Source organism: Trichoderma virens (genome assembly GCF_000170995.1).
Source record: "Trichoderma virens Gv29-8 chromosome Unknown TRIVIscaffold_4, whole genome shotgun sequence".
Classification (NCBI taxonomy): Eukaryota; Fungi; Ascomycota; class Sordariomycetes; order Hypocreales; family Hypocreaceae; genus Trichoderma; species Trichoderma virens.
The window spans coordinates 869019-885133 of record NW_014013745.1 but is presented as its reverse complement, the minus strand read 5'-3'; the positions used below and the strand labels follow the sequence as shown (position 1 = coordinate 885133).

Sequence of the window (16115 nt, the reverse complement as noted above, 5' to 3'; positions counted from 1 at the left end):
TGATGAAGCTGCAGCTATGTATGACGTACATCACGCGTATATCGCCAACATCACAGGAATCGCACGGAGAGATGCTCCGTATACACATTAGCTTTATTGGTATCGTATCAAGCTCGAATAATATTCCTGTCCCAAATGCATCCAATGACCAAAACTCCTTTCATTGCTTTTTGAAGAAAAAAAAAGGAAATCATAATTGCGCTCCAGCTCCCATTATGAAGATTTCTTTTCACCCTCATCCTCCGAATCAGAACTCATGAATTCGTCGTCCTCATCAAAGCCAAAGAATGTTCTTGGCTTGGCCTTTGATGGACCAGCTTCTGTTGGAGGAGGTGATTCTTTGGAGCTCTCCGAATCCTCTCCGTCACTCACGGATTTGCTATTGCTTTGCTCAGTTGACGCAGAATCGTGAGATGAGCTAAGTAGGTTGTCCTTGTAGTTTCCGGACTTCATAGCAGCCAGTACGGCTTCGCGAGTTCGCTCGTTGCTCTCTTCTTTATCTTCAACCCACTGGCCGTCCAGCTTGCCCCTACCGCCAGACTTGATCTCTGCCTCTCTCCTCTCAGCCATGTCAACAATCTCTTCCCATCGTTGGCGCCGCTTCTCTTTCTCCTTCTTCTCCATCTCTGGTTTGATAGCGAGGTACTCGGCGAGAGCCTTGGCCTCGTTAATAGTGCGCAGTCGTCTTCCATCCAGGTTTCGGCTTGAGCCACCGTCATCTTGCTTCTGCTTCTTGCGCGATGACATGCGACCACCAGCAGCTCGGAGCTGAGATCCGAAACCACCTTTTCCACCGCATAGGGGAATAGCGAGGCGCAAAGAGAGGAAGTCATCTTCATCAGATGTTAGATAGGTCAAAATGGGTGCCTCTGATACTTGGGGCAGCAGGCGGTTTGAGAGTGTTGTGATGATGAATTTGGCTTCGGTGGCCCCGGGAGGCAGTTTCCCGTCGATCTGCTCCCGTAGAGAGGTGACTGTAGTAGTCGGAGGTGTGCGCAGAACCAAGGTTGGTGGAAGACCGAGACCATTGAAGGTCGAGATGAGGACGTTGAGAGGTTTCGCCATTGTGATGAATGCTTTGTAATAGATGCGGTGATGCGATGGCTGCAGCGAAGAACTGTGAAGATTGAAGAGCGTGGATGGATGGTGCGAGCGCGTAAGTTGGGGATCGGGTTGTTTATATAACAACCGCTGCGCTTAAAGTGTCGAATTACGGGCCCTTAACTTTGCCGTTGTCGTGGCAAAGCGAAAACAAATAGGTTGCGATGCAACGGCGCCACGATCATGGAGTTTGGGGGATTGGCTGCGATGACGAGCGGAAAGTTTGTCATGTGAGGTCGCGACCTGCGCCACACTGCCAGCCGCGCTAGCAGCCATTATCAGAGAATCGCTTATCGACACGTGATCCCAAGCCACAACGCACACTTTCGAGACCCCCCACTTCGCTAGGGTGGAATTTCATGTAGGGCTTCCGCCCACAAAAGTTATCCAATTCGAGATCTCTGGTTGTACGCCTGTTCCCGAAAAACCGTCAACTTTCCAACATCGACCCTCCGAGCAGCAAACCGCCACGATGTTGATTCCCAAGGCCGACCGCAAGAAGATTCACGAGGTATTTTTCGACTATTGAACGAAACCGCGAGCGCGAGCTCGAGGAATTGAAAATAGTCCCAGGTGTCACTGACAGTTGTCTGGTAGTACCTCTTCCGCGAGGGTGTCCTCGTCGCGCAGAAGGACTTCAACCTCCCCAAGCACCCCGATATTGACACCAAGAACCTGTTCGTCATCAAGGCTGCTCAGTCCCTCAACTCCCGCGGCTATGTCAAGACCCAGTTCTCTTGGCAATACTATTACTACACCCTGACCCCCGAGGGTCTCGACTACCTCCGGGAATGGCTTCACCTGCCTGCCGAGATCGTTCCTGCTACTCACATCAAGCAGCAGCGATCACACGCTCCTCCCCGTGGCATGCTCGGCGAGGGCGAGCGTGAGCGACGACCTTTCGGCCGTGGACGTGGCGGCGACCGTGGTGACCGTGAGGGTGGATACCGAAGGAGGGATGCTGGCGAGGGCAAGGAGGGTGGTGCTCCCGGCGAGTTTGCTCCTCAATTGTGAGAATTTTCTTTCCTCTTTTCTTTGGAGATGATGGTTTTGCTGCGGCCAGAACTTATCGTCCAATGGTTTGGGCATCTTTTTGCTAACTTTTGTCTCTTACAGCCGTGGTGGATTTGGCCGTGGACGTGGTGCTGCTCCTCCTTCCTAAACGATTCTGTCTCTTTCGGGGTTAACAAATCTTATGATGCATGGCGCAATAAGACAACGGCATGTAGTCTAAAAAACGTGAGGCAATCCTCACCATGAGTCCACTCATGAAGAAATGGGAAGTGAGGGGGGATATCGTGGGAGTTCTTGGAGGTTAGATCCTCGGAAATCATTTGCATCAGGGTCAATGTTTGCCATCAACGAGATAATTTTCCTTTATGCCTACATGTGAGAACGTGCACCTGGTGAAAGGGACCATTGAAATATGACGAGTGAAAAATCTGGAGAGCGGGATGCTTGACTGGTCCGGCCGGGAGTGTCTGCGCAGTTTGCAGGAGACTGATGGAGGAGATGAATTGGCTCAATTGATATCCTTCCCTGTTCCAATTACCCGGGCCTATGATGCAAAGTGAAATGATGAAACGATTCAAGTGATCGAATACTGCCCTCATTCAATTATGCTATGCCTATCGAGAGTTGCTCTCTATCACGCCAAATTGGCGGCCTACCCAATACCTCAGCAATTATCAAGTAGGCAACCCTCCGAGCCTGTCTCACCGCAGTGCATATTCCTTGCCATGGCCGCAATCAAAAGCAGAGCATATTTAGCAAATCAATAGCTAGATCCGACTCCCCTTACGGACAATCAGATTGACGGGCCCAAATCGATTTCGACTTTGAATAGCTTAATAACATATTGCTGCCAAGTCCTGTCCATGTCCTCGAAATTGCTTCCTTCTAAAGTTACCATTCCTGAAACCTCAGGTTTGAAGGTCCCTTTGAAAACGCATTCTTTTTCTCCAGGAAGAATTTGGAAGGAGGCCCACAATTCTCCAATGATATCTTTGCCTTTCTTGAGGACAAACTCACTGCTGCCATCAAAGCGAAGTGTAAGCGGGCTTGGGTTTGTTATCGTCATGGTGATTTCGATCTTGTCTCCGAAGGTCGTGAATTCATCTACAGTGGCACTCATTCTCGGCATGTTCGCCAAATCAATGGACATTGCGAGCCAATGGCCACTTGAGGAAACTCTGAGAGCAGCTGTGGGCTGTTTCTGAGCATCCCGCTTGTTGTTGGCACTTGAATTAGGTAGAACGTCGCCAAAGAAATTCTTGAGTCCCACCATACTCTTGATGCGCATTTCCGGTTCGTCTGACTCATCCCATTCGGTTATCACGTAGTTGTTGCTGTCGGGTATCATTGGCTGGTCCTGGCAAGTCATCTCTCCAACTAGAATGTTACGATGGTAAAGGCGAATTCTGAGAGAATTGACCCAACCAATTTCGAATCCAGGGCGGACTGTGCCTCCAACTTCAAGATAGAAGCCTCTACAACTCGAATTAGTGATGAGTAATTGTTGAATTAGAGAATATCCAACTCACCTATAGCCACGGGTTGAAATCAAGAAGTGGTTAATATCCATTTCTCCTCCCATCTCAGACAAAGCGATGCTCTCCCGATCGGAGGCGTCGCAGGAACTTCCTGCTTCAGACATGATTCTCGCCGCAGGTTGATCAGATGATTCGAGAGAGGTTGAATTTGGAAGGGTGATGAGAGAAGAGGTTGATCAGGATAACCTCTGACTCGCCGTGCTTTCAGATTCAAGTATTCTTGCGTGTTGATAGTCGCTTTAACGGTGCACGCTTTCGGAGGAAGGAGATGAAAGGAAGAGAAAGAACGCGACTTGAGTGAATCACGAAGCGAAATAATATAGCATTCACCTGGCAGCTGGCAGGCCACTTCTGCCGGTTGGCTCGTCACTGCTTGAGTTCGGCATCTGCCCCTCTACAATGCAAGTTATTCAGCGTAGTTGTAGAGGTTTGCTAGCCAGCGCAGCAGTTTGGATATATGGTATCCCGTGTGACAAATTTTGTAGACACTACCTTACCTGAAAAGAGTAGCGATAGAAGCAGAAAGTAGCGATAGAAGCAGAAAGTGGCGATAGTACCTTAGTGATAGTAGCGCTGGAGCAGAAGCTTGAAGTGCCATGAGGAGGTAGCGGTCTATCCATGAGATGCTGGACAACCAACTCAGGATGATGATTACATGTAGTCATTCCCTTGTTGCGTATATATCAGGCGAACAGTTGTCCAACACCTAAGTACTCTTATTGTGCCGCAGTGATGCATGGCTGGTCACTCCGTTGGCTGCCTAGTAGCCGTCTATGGATATGTTTCTAATTATGGAACTCAAGTTCACTCGATGCAACTGCCTCCATCAGCCACGAGATTTCCTGCTCCACCATAGTTGATGAAACTTCCGTCAGTCTCCGAACTGGATACTACATGATTCATGGCATATACTTACTATAATGTAATAATGAACGAGGCTCTCGCGGGCGAAACAGAGGAGACCCTCGGTTTTGTTTTCGCCCCCGGAACATGAGTTTGTAGCAGAAGTAGAGACCGAGCTGTGGACGCCTGCCAGCTGTTGAGAAGGCCAATAGCTGGCGAGTTTTGCTGCCAACTGTCCCAAGTGAGCTACATAAACTCTCCGCGCGAGTTCAGACATTCTCGCCCTTTCCTCTCATCTCTTACATCCTTCTCGAGAGCAGTTGGAGATGGCAAAGGTTTGACGCGCAAGGTTACTTGTATCTCATGCGTAAATGACCTAACCATACATCGCAAGCTTCTCCTTCATTCGTGAATACAGGAAACTTGAGATTTCTCAAGCCGTCAGCAACATCCACCTTGTATTGTCTCACCGGTAACGGGTTACCGAATTAATCCTCACGGGACTAGGTACCTCGATCACCATGAGCAACTTATCTTGCCCAAAGGTGATTGCAGATGTTGGATGGGTTTGGTTTACTAAACCATCTATGAGGTTCGCAAGTTTTTTACTCATATAATCCTCATTAGCATCTTTCCATCTTAATTCTAATATGGTACAGGACCACGAATCTTGACATCCGCGTTTCCATTGGACCAGAAGTCGATATTGGTTGGGTCAGCTCCATAACTGCCTCTATCTTCTATGGCAACGCTCTCATCGGAGAGGCAACTCAAGAAGATACATTTCTCGAGAGCCCAGAGTATGATAACACATATGATATGAAGTTGCAGAATTTCGAAATTCAAGACATGACTGCATTCAAAAGTCTCATTCGAAATATAATGCCCAACACAAAGAACAGATATCAGCCAGGCTATAGAAAGCCTATTGCTGAACTAGAAGTTCTTGAGAAAGGCCACAAACTCGCGGTGGTTGTAAATCTCTATGGAACTGGTGTCTTCAAAACCACGGCACCTAGAGTTCAATTAACTGGCGACTCAATCCTTATAACTTTCTCAATTTCAAACCAGCCTCACGTCGAACTGTGGTTTGAGAATGCCAAATATATACTTGAGAAAGATGGAGAAACCTTGGCTCGTTTAACTGGCAGCCTTGAAATTGAAGCAGACGGTGGTAGTCCCGTCAATTATCAGTGTGAGGGAGAACTAAGTTCGTACTGGAAGCAAAGTTCAAACTGCAAATTTTTCGGAAAAGGAAAATTAAGAGGCGTTGATTTGGGAAGTGATAGCGACACGTGGTTTTGCCATGCTATCCGGGAATTCGAAATGGAAGTCGATCTCGACGAAGTGATCGTTTGTAAGGATGAATAGGCAGACCAGTCTTTCTCCTCTTCCTGACGGGAAGGATCTGCCTTGGAGGGAAATAACGCTTATTGAGCTACTACGCACGGAGGGGGATATCTATGGAAGTAAAAAAGGGCTCTTGGTATGCAGTTATGGTAGCTCTAGTAGCTCGAATTGAATGGGATCAGTCATATATGCAGAAGGCAAGATGCAAAAGCTCGGACGGTGAGGAGCCAGCTGACGGAAGTGTCCAGCCAGCTGTCAGGTGAATGCAATATAATTTTCCATCGTGAATTGCCCAAGCCTGTTTCCTTTTCTCCTTTCAACAGACTTCTTCGGGAATTGGTAGTGGTACCAGCCCGTGAATGCATTAGGGTGCCTAAATCCATCCGCGTCAGGGTTAGAGAATACTCCAGACCTTTCTTTTTGACTTCTATATATTGGAAGCGTGAATATTTCTACTGCTCTTTACGCGGAAAGCCTTCAAATATTTTACCTGCGACATACTTCACATCGACGCCCTTCGCGAAACCCCACGATCATGGCAGAATTAGAGATTGAGTGCCTTCATTTCACCAATCCCTCGATGAGGTATGGCCATCTAGCTACTTGCCAATACACAACATTAGCGTTATAATTCCATTCGAAGATACTTATTCTTGTCATAGGTCCTTCAACCTCGACATCTCCGCCGTCATTGGCCCAGGAGTTGATATTGGCTGGATTAGTTGCGTAACAGTGTCCATCTTTTACCGTCGAGTTCTCATTGGCAAAAAGACTCTTCGCAACAAATACATTAATCCCGACGAGGAAGGCAATGTTGAAATACACCTCGAAAATCTCAAAATTCTGAATATGCTTGGATTCAAGGATTTCATCCAACGCCTGATGCCCAAGACTGGAATCATCCCCCAGAACAAAGATCAAACATCTATTACCGCAACACTAGACAGCGATGAGAGTGGTCATAAACTTTATGTGGCGATAGATCTGAACGACACATCGAGTATCTCAATTTCCGATGTGGACTTGCAGCGGGTTGACCGGACGGTTACACTCAGATTCAGAGCATCCAGCTCGAATCCGGTTGACCTGCCTTTTGGATACTGTCGATTTTCATTGAAAAAAGATGGAGCGCATTTGGTTTCATTGGAAGGTTATTTTGACATTTTGCCCGATTCCTCTGATGTCACGTTGGAGGGAGATACCGAAACTGACAACCTCGAACTCTCTGGAACGGCAATTCTGAAGGGGGTCTGTGCACTTGACAATGAGCATAATTGGCTTGCTCATGCTATTCGATTGTTTGAAATGGAGGTTAAATTAGGTTAGATTGGGCATCTGCTCAGAATGAACGAAGGCAATTGTCCTTTTCCTTTTTACCAAAAGGAAATCGATGACAAAGAATCATGGGCATTAATTGTTCCGGAATACATACCTAGAGATAGAAAACAGCTCTTGATAGAGTCAAACAAATGCAAATGCGTGCAATAAAATAAGACTAGGCATATTTGCAGGGAACAAAATGCAGAAACGTTAGCGGTGATATGGCAGCTGGCAGGGAGCGGACAGAAGTATCCCGACAGTGGCCAGATGAACGTCATATCTGTTCTTCACATTTACCTTTCCTATTGAGCGTGAATTACTATAGTGAATATTATTTACAAAAGCATATTTACTTAACAGCTGAGTGCAAACGAGGCAGAAACTAGTTCGTTTCCCTCCTTCTTGCATCGCACTCCGAATCCGCGCTTCCACAACTCTTCCAAACAGCCTGCGTCGAGTAAATTCCATGCCTCAAACGGAAAATTTCAGCAAAGCGCCCGATGAAGGGAGCATCACAATGTCCGGAGAAATGGATATTGCAGAGCTCATGATTTCAAGCCGCTCTCTGACGTACGCCAACTTGCCGATTCTGTGACTACAAATGACTGACTGGAGCTATAGATCTCTCTACCTCAAAGTAGGAGGTACAGTTTGCCCTGAAAAGCTTGGCTGGGTCAGTTGTGTCAAGATTTGCCTATACTACGACCGTATCTTGCTTGGGGAAATCACCGTCCCAGATACACTAATGATACCCGATGCCGACAACTACGTGGAAATCACAACAGACAGCAATTATGATCCTTTTCATTACAATGATTATCCCGAACTGGAGGACGGTATTGATCATGAAATGAAAATCAAGACTATGGTGGGGTTTAAATCCTTTATTACAAGCATTATGCCTGAGAACGGAGTCAGCCACGAGCCCAGTAGTGATAAACGTGCCACTGCTGCTTTCAGTATTGACTCGACCGGCCATAATCTTACAATGGCGATCGACTTGAGTAATGTGGCAAATATAAAAGCCACTACAAAGACCCTCGAAATGACAGGGGCTGCGATCGATGTAGTCATCACGATGATGAATCCGGGCCCGCTGCATCTTCGTTTCAAGACAGCCTACTTCATACTCAAGCAGGGAAACAAGACTATTGGAATGGTCTCGGGGGAGTTCAACATCGTCCCTGGAGAATTTGAAGTGGTTTTAGAAGGGGAATGTGATGAAGAAATCGAAGTTGACAAGCTCAACGGGACGGCAGTCTTAAAAGGAGACTCTTGCTGTGAGGAACACAGCACTTGGCTGCAATATGCTATCCGACAATTTGAAATCGAAGTCGATTTGGATGGAACCGTCATTGACATTGAAGATGAAAAAGAAGGTGATGATAATTGGGACGAAGCCGGTGAAGATGATGAAGATGAGAGTGAGAGTGAGAGCGAATAGACGCTATTTCTTCTCTCACTATGCTCATATGAAGATCAATCTTCTTCGCCTGGCAGAAGCAGAGAGGGAGTAGCGTATGGAAGCTCTTGGAATGGTCATCGTCGTCTCCATTGGATGTTTTGCCGTTGGAGATGGAGAGGTTCGGTTTGGAACACAACTAGATGGAGAGCTGAGCGGGTTTTGATCTCTTCCATGAGTTTTCTTGTTGCGAGCAACTGGCCGGCCTTTTTAGCTGCGACAGTTTCAGTGATTTGCTGAACTGTCAAGAGGACCTTCTAGGTAGATCAAATCTATCCTAAAACTCCCTTTATCCGCATGGTTTTTCTTCAAGTACCTATCTGTTTGTTGCATACCTACCTATTATCACTACCTTCGGGCGCCGGGGTTTTTTTTTATGGTAAGGGGTGTAGTTATCATTTCTGGACGTGAAAATAGTGATTTAGTAGTAAGCGCCCATCTCATAATTCGTACGTAGTAAAGTCCCAATGTGGTCTTGCTTGTGGTACCCTGTGACAGTTGTGTTTGCGTGTGTATTTTTTGCATCGCCATCATCTTCTAATTGAAGTGGTGTCGCAGGCCTGCGATAATATCGGCGTCGTAATAATAATAGGGCTGGTAAGTGAAATCGTTACGCAATGGTAGCGCCATGCTTTCGCAGTAATTGTCATACCTTCATCAAGAACATCTGTAAAATAGCTCAATCGATTAGCCGCGACGTGAAAAATGCAATGAAATGTTTTATAAGGCGTATGACCAACCTGAGAGGCAATATACGCCAAATTGCGATGCATAATCTGGAATGAGCTGCTTAGAGACACTGGCGAGCGAATGGGCGCAGATGGACACTTGCCTTGAGCTTTAGTAGCATGTGCTATGTTTCTTGGACTAGTGAGAGAGAGATTGTAAGATCTTCACCTGTGCTGTGTGTGCAATCATCAGTCGACCTGGGTTTGGTCAACCTCGACAGGAGAAAGGGGATATTACCCGGCTTGCCGATTTTGATATGGATGTGAAACACCAGTGAGTACCAGGATAAGCGGACACTAATGGACGATGTTTATATGTATTCCCTAAAAAAGAAAAAAAATAAAAATTAGCAAAATATTCACAATCTCAGGGGTACCGACAGTTGACCAACCTCCCTTGCATGGTAGTGTCAAGCCTTGATTTCACTGCCTCAACGCAAATTTTCAGCACAGACCATTGTTAGAAAGTTTCTCTCCTCTCCTCTCTCTCTCTTCTACTTACCATCATCACAAAGAGCAGCAACGAAACACTTCTTCCATTGGGAAACTGACGCCGATCTAATTTCAGGGGTGAGAGAAAACAATCGCGTAATGAAAGAATGGCGATGCGCATTCTTACCTCTATTTTTGCATAGAGCCCGATCTGCCTCTCTAGACGACCATAAATGTGAAAATACAGAGGCCGGACGGAGAATAACTGCGCATTTCTGGAGTTGCTGGGCGCTGTCATTTCTGGTGGGCGATTCCAAAACAAAGAGCAGATCTGCTCTCGCGTCAGCAAACTCGAAATCACAACATGGTGTCCAGCACTCCGTTTTCACACTGGAGGGGAGACACATATATGGATTGAGGTAAGAGAATAATGGAGAGAGGCGAACAAGAAAAATATTAGTATGTGTCCTTCTCCTGAGGTGGTGGTATGAACTTACCAGACGCGCCATCTGCGCCAGACGCGTGTAGCCTGGCACAAATCCAATCTTCATTCCAGCACTAATTGGAACAGGAGTTAGCAGGACGGTGCGTGTCCAGCTGCTAGAAAAGAAAGGGAAATAAAATGCCCATCTTCACGGTGAGGACCAAGTTGATAGATGACGCGCAGACAGTGGGATACGTGGTAGGATGGACGGCTGGACACGGGAACATTGGAAGATGGTATGGGGAAAGAGAAATTTCTGGGCAAAGGATGGTAGGCTGCATGCGCAAAGATGCTGGGGCGGTGGTTGATGTGAACAGGGCATTCATCCCCTGGAAGGTGCACCTACTCCCTGGAGGCAGCATAGGCCAACATTGTGGTCGAATATTGTATCACTGAATACAAGGCGCATTCCCAGTAATAAATATGGTAAATATATTATTGGCCATGGATATGACATATGGTTCTTTTATTTTGACTGTGAACATAAAATAAAATAAAAATTATCTAGGTTTCGAGAGGCTGGTTTTATGGATTGTAGTTCTTTTTCATATGCTGGCACTGGATTTATTTTCTATAGAGCCAGACCCTAATGTGAAATATTCTGTCTATACTACATAAAATAAATATTGAAATCGATGAATAGCAGACTGTTGTCATACCGAGGCACCATCCATACTCTACTGCTCTGGATTTGCGGCAAACCGACAATCATCTGTTTACCAAGCATCTCGAAGATTGGGCACCCAAGTATCAGCTCTTTCGTTTCCCCTTGTGTCCTCTCCGATACAAGATCTACCACTGCAAATAAATATTTCTTTATGTAGCGTGGGTGTGTAAAGGGGCCGAGTAGCTTGGCGTATCTGGTTGTGCTGCCATGGTAGCCTAGGTGTATAAAGTCACCCACTGTGAAACATACTCGATCCTGGTTCCTGTATCATATTAGCAGTGTAGAAATCATGGGTGCAGTTTTGTGGCCAACTGACCTGGGTGTGAAGGCAAGTTTCTGGCACCACTGGATTGTAGAGTTTTGTATGCCATGCACCACCGGTTGCTTGTAGTCGTTACAGTATGCCTTCTCTAATTGTGTTATGAAATCATGCTCTTTGGGGAGCTGCTGAATTTTTCTGACGGAGAGAAAGTTGTAGTTATTGTTTGTTGTGGTTTCTTTCGGTTGTATGCGATGTAGCGCGTTTGGAGAGCGACGGTTCTCGTCCTCCAGGAGTTCCTGAAGCGATTTGTTCTGATCCTCATTCTCTGCTTCTTCTTTAGCTGTTGAAATCATGCTTTTGGCGAGCGTCGGACACTTTTTCTCGTAGCGTGAGAAATAGATCTTGGTCTTGGGATGGTTTGGGAAGCAGTTCTCTAGGAGGAGGGAGATGGTAAGGTGTGTGTTTTCTCGCTTTATTCATGTTGCAGCAGCATTTCGAAAGTTTGTGGAGAGGATATCGGACTTGTATTCCCTACGTTTGAGATTAGCTTTAGGGAATACCTTTTACACTTAAGTCTAAATCGGCTTACTTGTGTTTGCCTTTACCAGCGAGTGTAAATGCTATTCGGCAGTCTTTATATTCTTCTATAACTTCTGCGTAGTGTAGCTTAATGTGAATGTTTGGCAGTTTAGTTTTATCTTTAAGCTGGCGGCCTTTGTTAACTTTCGATATGGCTGTGAGAGCTGCTATCGAAGGTGCAAGTTACCTAGGTAGTCTTACCACGCTCTACAATACTTCTATCACCTTAATTAACGCCAAAAATCATAACTACACCCCTTACCAACCCCCCCCCCCCCCGGGCTGCTAGATAGGTTTGGCTCAGGTAATACCTGATAGGTATTCTACCTCCTACCTGCACTTCCAGTATCTGTATCTGACATTAAGAGGGATATGCTGGGAAGTACCTTTGCAGCATTCTGGTAGTGCTAGGCAGCTGATCACTCCTTCTACCAACTGCCATCCCCCTACATGCCATCTGCAATTTTCTCATTGTCGCCTTACGTAAACTACTGACAGCCTACCTGGCTATCTTATATTTGTTTCTCCTCCTTCATCTTGCTTCTATGAAAATTTTTCTTCTCCATCTCTTCTCGCTGCCCGCCAAAGCCCTCACACAAGTTTCTCTCCCTTCCGTCGGTGATGGCCTTCCTAGACGAGGCAGTACAGGCAATCAGCCAAGCTCTCAATGTAAGTATACATTACCTCTCCCAGGGTACTTTTTTTTTTTTTTGTCAACGTTTTTCTGATGCTTGTTTTATAGTCGGGGCAGATCGGTGAATAGGGTTGCCGAGAGCTCGTGAATTTACTTATGGTAAGCCATCCATACTTCCGCCCATTTTGCCGATGGATTCCGTTAACCGGCGTGCAGTCTTTCAACCGACAGTTCCCTGTGTGTTCCATCCATTTGGAACGTGCCCACGTTTTAGATCAGGCGTTCTGTTCAACTCACAGATCTCACTGGATATGCCACCAGTGTATTGGGCAGAATCGTGTCATCGCTGCGAGCCTCCCTTGTCAAGATGGGCTCCGTGCGTACCAAAATCTTCCTGATGGTATCGCTGTGAGAAATCTCGGTGATTCTGTGCCTTGTCCTTCAGAGGCATCCGACAGACAAAGTGAGGATACCAATCTCATCTCTCTGGCGTCTGAAACAGACAACTGCACCAAGTACTGTCGTCTCCCCAACGTACTCTTCCATTCGCGCTTGGTACTAACTTTGACACAGGCCTAACGACCATGATGCCAATCAACCAAACGTTGGACAGCAGCATGATGTATTGGGAGACATGAATCCCAGTGTCGGTGTCCCTGCTCCTGTCCCTGCCCTCCCCGACTCTCCCATGTCGGTGCCTGCTATCCGTGACCCGGACAGGAATGATATTATCATGGGTTGTCGACACTACTGGTCTGAGTTTTGTGGTAACACCCGGGATGAGAGGCAGTGTGAACTATGCCGATACTATCTTCCCAAGGTGGTGTGGATCTGTGTCCGTGATTGTAAGATAAAAATTTGTATGCGATGTCGCAGAAATAACTACTGGGTTGGGTCGCTGTAATGTTATTGTGCTACCAAGATAGACATCGGTGAGGAGGAATGGATACATGATGGGTATGGAGACAGACTAGAAATGACACAAAATGGAGGTGTTTGAAGTCACTTGTTTATTGCAAAAACTAATCAAAGAGGTCTTTCTGCTGTGACCCTCGTGCGCCCGAATATTGCTTTATGGTACATACAGTTTCCATTACGTTCCCTCCCCCATCTTTGTTTTCATCTTACGATTTGCCAAAAAAACGCCAGCCATCTGAAAATCCCTTTCAGCACCCCTCTTCTAAATCTAGCTCAAATCCATAGTCTCAGAGCCGGCAGCGGCAGCAGCATTATTGCCACCATTCTGGACAGACAGGTCGACGCCACCATCGTTGCCAATCAATCGCTTCTCGGATTTGTTTACAAACTCGATACTCCTGGCAGGGTCGTAGAAGAGCTGGAAGCATCGCTTGACATCATCAATGCCAACTTGCTTGGATTTTCTCTTCGCTGAGACCAGCTGCGATGTGGTGATGAGGTTGCTGGCGTATCGAAGACCGGCTTCTTGGCCAATCTTGGTAAGCAGGGCCAGAGCGTCTGCTGAAACGTCAATCTCCTCCTCCTGTGCTCGAATGGACAGGATCTGTTGGATTTCTTCTGAGTTATAAGGATGCGTGTTGATGATGACAACGCGATCCAAGAAATCGAGGGGTAGACCGTGTGGGCTCTTGTAGTCGGTGCCTCGAATGCGAGACTGGCCTCGGTTGCTGGCCATGATGACGACTGGCGCCAAATCGTCCTCAAGGGCTCGGTTGATGTAAGAAAAGCATTCGATGTCAAGCATGTGCACCTCGTCGATGAACAGCACACCGGGAACAATCTCAGCCTTGCCCTCCTCTTTCCACTCGCCAACCTTGGTGTTAATCTGATCGCGGATCTCACTGCGAATCTCGCCGGTGTCGCCAGAGAAAAGAGCAAGGAATCCCTGTGTTCGCGAGTTGATAACATCGATTTCGTGCAGCGTCACCGTGTGGATCACCTCCTTGCGTCTTTGCAGCTCGCCGTCAGGGCACTGCAAAAATTTGGTATCAACCCCCATGGCATCGTAATCGCGAGATCGAGCGTATGATCGGCCGAGTTTAGTAATCTTTCCAGAGGACTTGTCGATAGAAATGATATCGCCGGCCATGACGCGCTCCTTGGTCATGGCATCAATCATCTTTGCGCCCATGTCATAGACGGCCTCCATATCGGTGGTCTTGATCGTCAGCTTGCCCTGCTTGGCACTGCCGGTGACGCTTCGGTCGATCTGGATCTCGACAACCTCTCCCTCCATGATCTCGCTCTCCTCCTTGATGCGAACGCCGATTGACTTGCGGAAGGCTTGGGTGAGGGCCTCGGTTTTCGACATTTCGAGGGAGAAGATTTCGGAGGACGCGAGTGTCGTGAAGGGAACGTCGGCGCCGAGTGACTGTGCCATTCCAGTAGCAATGGCAGTTTTTCCCGTGCTATTAAGTGAGATGTGTCAGCTAGATGCCAATACAGAGAAAGAAAAGAAGAAAAATTAAAGATTGAAGAGCGCTACACTGGACGTGCCTTGGCGGACCAGCAATCAGGACGGCGCGACCAGCAATCTTGCCATCCTTGATCATCTGAAGGATAACTGCCGCAGCCTTTCGAGCCTTTTCCTGGCCGACAAGGCCCTGAGACGCGGCTCTGGGCTCGAGACTGGTGGCATCGACACCGAGTCCACGGATGTGAGAATGCGCGGCGATGAGGTTCAGACCGCGAAGGTCCTTGGATTCGGAAACGGTTACTATGGGCTGATTCGAGGCGATGAATTAGTTGAGAACCGGGGAAATTCTTGGGAGAGAGAAGGGCAAACTCACAGCAGCCATTGTGAAGAGCGATGATGTCGTTGGCGCAGCAGTTGGTCACGACAGGATTGGTAGCGAAGGATGCTTGCCTGCTCCAAACAAACCAGGCGAATTGGAATGGCTGCTCGAGCTATGGCTGTTCCATTTTCTCAGCACCCAGGAAAAATTACGGTTCCGGAGAAGCGCGCGTCTGGCGCTTACGTGCTGGGCTGGGCAGCTAAACAGAACCTACTAGGTAGGAAGCCTCAAATACAGTGGACGGGCAGTGGGGCGCATTTGATCGCTTTAGCATCTGCCTATGGAGGCTAAGGGTGATCGGGAACAAGGGGCGGAGCAAAGTTAATAGCGGTGATCGCTGACCTACACCGGGATTTGAGATGCATTAGGTTCTATGATATTGAGAACTTGCACGAGCATCAAGGACAAGCAGTGTTTTTGGGCATCTCTGGTGCTGCCTTGCTGCCCAAGCAATAACCCATATTATGCTACATTAGTTTATGCCCCCTATGCACGATACATTAATGCTAGGCAGCAATCCTGCAGGCCACAGCCTGACCTGCTCCAGGTACATGTACAGCACTCTTCCCCCTCTCATCAATCTTCCCCCATATTTGCTTTTGTTTGCTGAAATTGCTAGGTTGTTTGCTGGCTGCCCTCTGACCAACCGAAACCCTGTTCTACCAGCATCGAATCCCCACCCCAGAACATTAGCTGAAAGCCACCTGGCTCTGGTTCTTGTTATTTAATCCCTGCAACCCGAGTTTTTGTTTGCCATCTGTGTTCAGATAATTGACCAAGTCCACGGAAATGCTTCCTATTCGCGGCTCTGCGTGTGGGTGGAATAGGAAGGAATCGTTTGGATCTCCTCTAGCAGTGGTTCCCCCTAATTCTTGCAGCTAATAGCTACTGCAGTAACAGTCTGCCGTGAAAACCAGCGCCTTGTAG

At 47.3% G+C, this 16115-nt stretch overlaps 10 protein-coding genes across 10 annotated transcripts; 5 read left to right on the top strand and 5 right to left on the bottom strand.

The window, feature by feature from the left end:
• Positions 1-80: 80 nt before the first annotated feature.
• TRIVIDRAFT_215604 (uncharacterized protein) lies at positions 81-1265 on the bottom strand (the record flags this gene model as incomplete). Its single annotated transcript, XM_014103216.1, has 1 exon — positions 81-1265. One exon carries the CDS (start codon positions 1063-1065, stop codon positions 214-216), a length of 852 nt encoding a protein of 283 aa, XP_013958691.1.
• Positions 1266-1573: 308 nt separating this feature from the next.
• TRIVIDRAFT_54449 (uncharacterized protein) lies at positions 1574-2115 on the top strand (the record flags this gene model as incomplete). Its single annotated transcript, XM_014103215.1, has 2 exons — positions 1574-1612; positions 1699-2115. 2 exons carry the CDS (start codon positions 1574-1576, stop codon positions 2113-2115), a joined length of 456 nt encoding a protein of 151 aa, XP_013958690.1.
• Positions 2116-2908: 793 nt separating this feature from the next.
• TRIVIDRAFT_199094 (uncharacterized protein) lies at positions 2909-3757 on the bottom strand (the record flags this gene model as incomplete). The annotated part of the gene is made up of 2 exons (XM_014103214.1): positions 2909-3590; positions 3645-3757. 2 exons carry the CDS (start codon positions 3755-3757, stop codon positions 2909-2911), a joined length of 795 nt encoding a protein of 264 aa, XP_013958689.1.
• Positions 3758-5017: 1260 nt separating this feature from the next.
• On the top strand, positions 5018-5867 carry TRIVIDRAFT_61275 (uncharacterized protein; the record flags this gene model as incomplete). The annotated part of the gene is made up of 2 exons (XM_014103213.1): positions 5018-5088; positions 5156-5867. 2 exons carry the CDS (start codon positions 5018-5020, stop codon positions 5865-5867), a joined length of 783 nt encoding a protein of 260 aa, XP_013958688.1.
• Positions 5868-6381: 514 nt separating this feature from the next.
• TRIVIDRAFT_61274 (uncharacterized protein) lies at positions 6382-7172 on the top strand (the record flags this gene model as incomplete). Its single annotated transcript, XM_014103212.1, has 2 exons — positions 6382-6431; positions 6509-7172. 2 exons carry the CDS (start codon positions 6382-6384, stop codon positions 7170-7172), a joined length of 714 nt encoding a protein of 237 aa, XP_013958687.1.
• A 460-nt stretch (positions 7173-7632) lies between these two features.
• TRIVIDRAFT_30516 (uncharacterized protein) lies at positions 7633-8610 on the top strand (the record flags this gene model as incomplete). Its single annotated transcript, XM_014103211.1, has 2 exons — positions 7633-7736; positions 7788-8610. The coding sequence occupies 2 exons, from the start codon at positions 7633-7635 to the stop codon at positions 8608-8610; spliced, it is 927 nt and encodes a 308-aa protein (XP_013958686.1).
• A 439-nt stretch (positions 8611-9049) lies between these two features.
• On the bottom strand, positions 9050-10644 carry TRIVIDRAFT_61272 (uncharacterized protein; the record flags this gene model as incomplete). The annotated part of the gene is made up of 8 exons (XM_014103210.1): positions 9050-9117; positions 9281-9295; positions 9369-9460; positions 9595-9653; positions 9859-9914; positions 9976-10072; positions 10286-10346; positions 10619-10644. 8 exons carry the CDS (start codon positions 10642-10644, stop codon positions 9050-9052), a joined length of 474 nt encoding a protein of 157 aa, XP_013958685.1.
• Positions 10645-11088: 444 nt separating this feature from the next.
• Positions 11089-12177, bottom strand: TRIVIDRAFT_61271 (uncharacterized protein; the record flags this gene model as incomplete). Its single annotated transcript, XM_014103209.1, has 6 exons — positions 11089-11154; positions 11189-11201; positions 11256-11671; positions 11791-11800; positions 12115-12129; positions 12167-12177. The coding sequence occupies 6 exons, from the start codon at positions 12175-12177 to the stop codon at positions 11089-11091; spliced, it is 531 nt and encodes a 176-aa protein (XP_013958684.1).
• Positions 12178-12781: 604 nt separating this feature from the next.
• On the top strand, positions 12782-13318 carry TRIVIDRAFT_219933 (uncharacterized protein; the record flags this gene model as incomplete). The annotated part of the gene is made up of 2 exons (XM_014103208.1): positions 12782-12822; positions 12988-13318. The coding sequence occupies 2 exons, from the start codon at positions 12782-12784 to the stop codon at positions 13316-13318; spliced, it is 372 nt and encodes a 123-aa protein (XP_013958683.1).
• A 90-nt stretch (positions 13319-13408) lies between these two features.
• Positions 13409-15191, bottom strand: TRIVIDRAFT_212224 (uncharacterized protein; the record flags this gene model as incomplete). The annotated part of the gene is made up of 3 exons (XM_014103207.1): positions 13409-14801; positions 14890-15089; positions 15183-15191. 3 exons carry the CDS (start codon positions 15189-15191, stop codon positions 13601-13603), a joined length of 1410 nt encoding a protein of 469 aa, XP_013958682.1.
• Between the last annotated feature and the right edge of the window lie 924 nt (positions 15192-16115).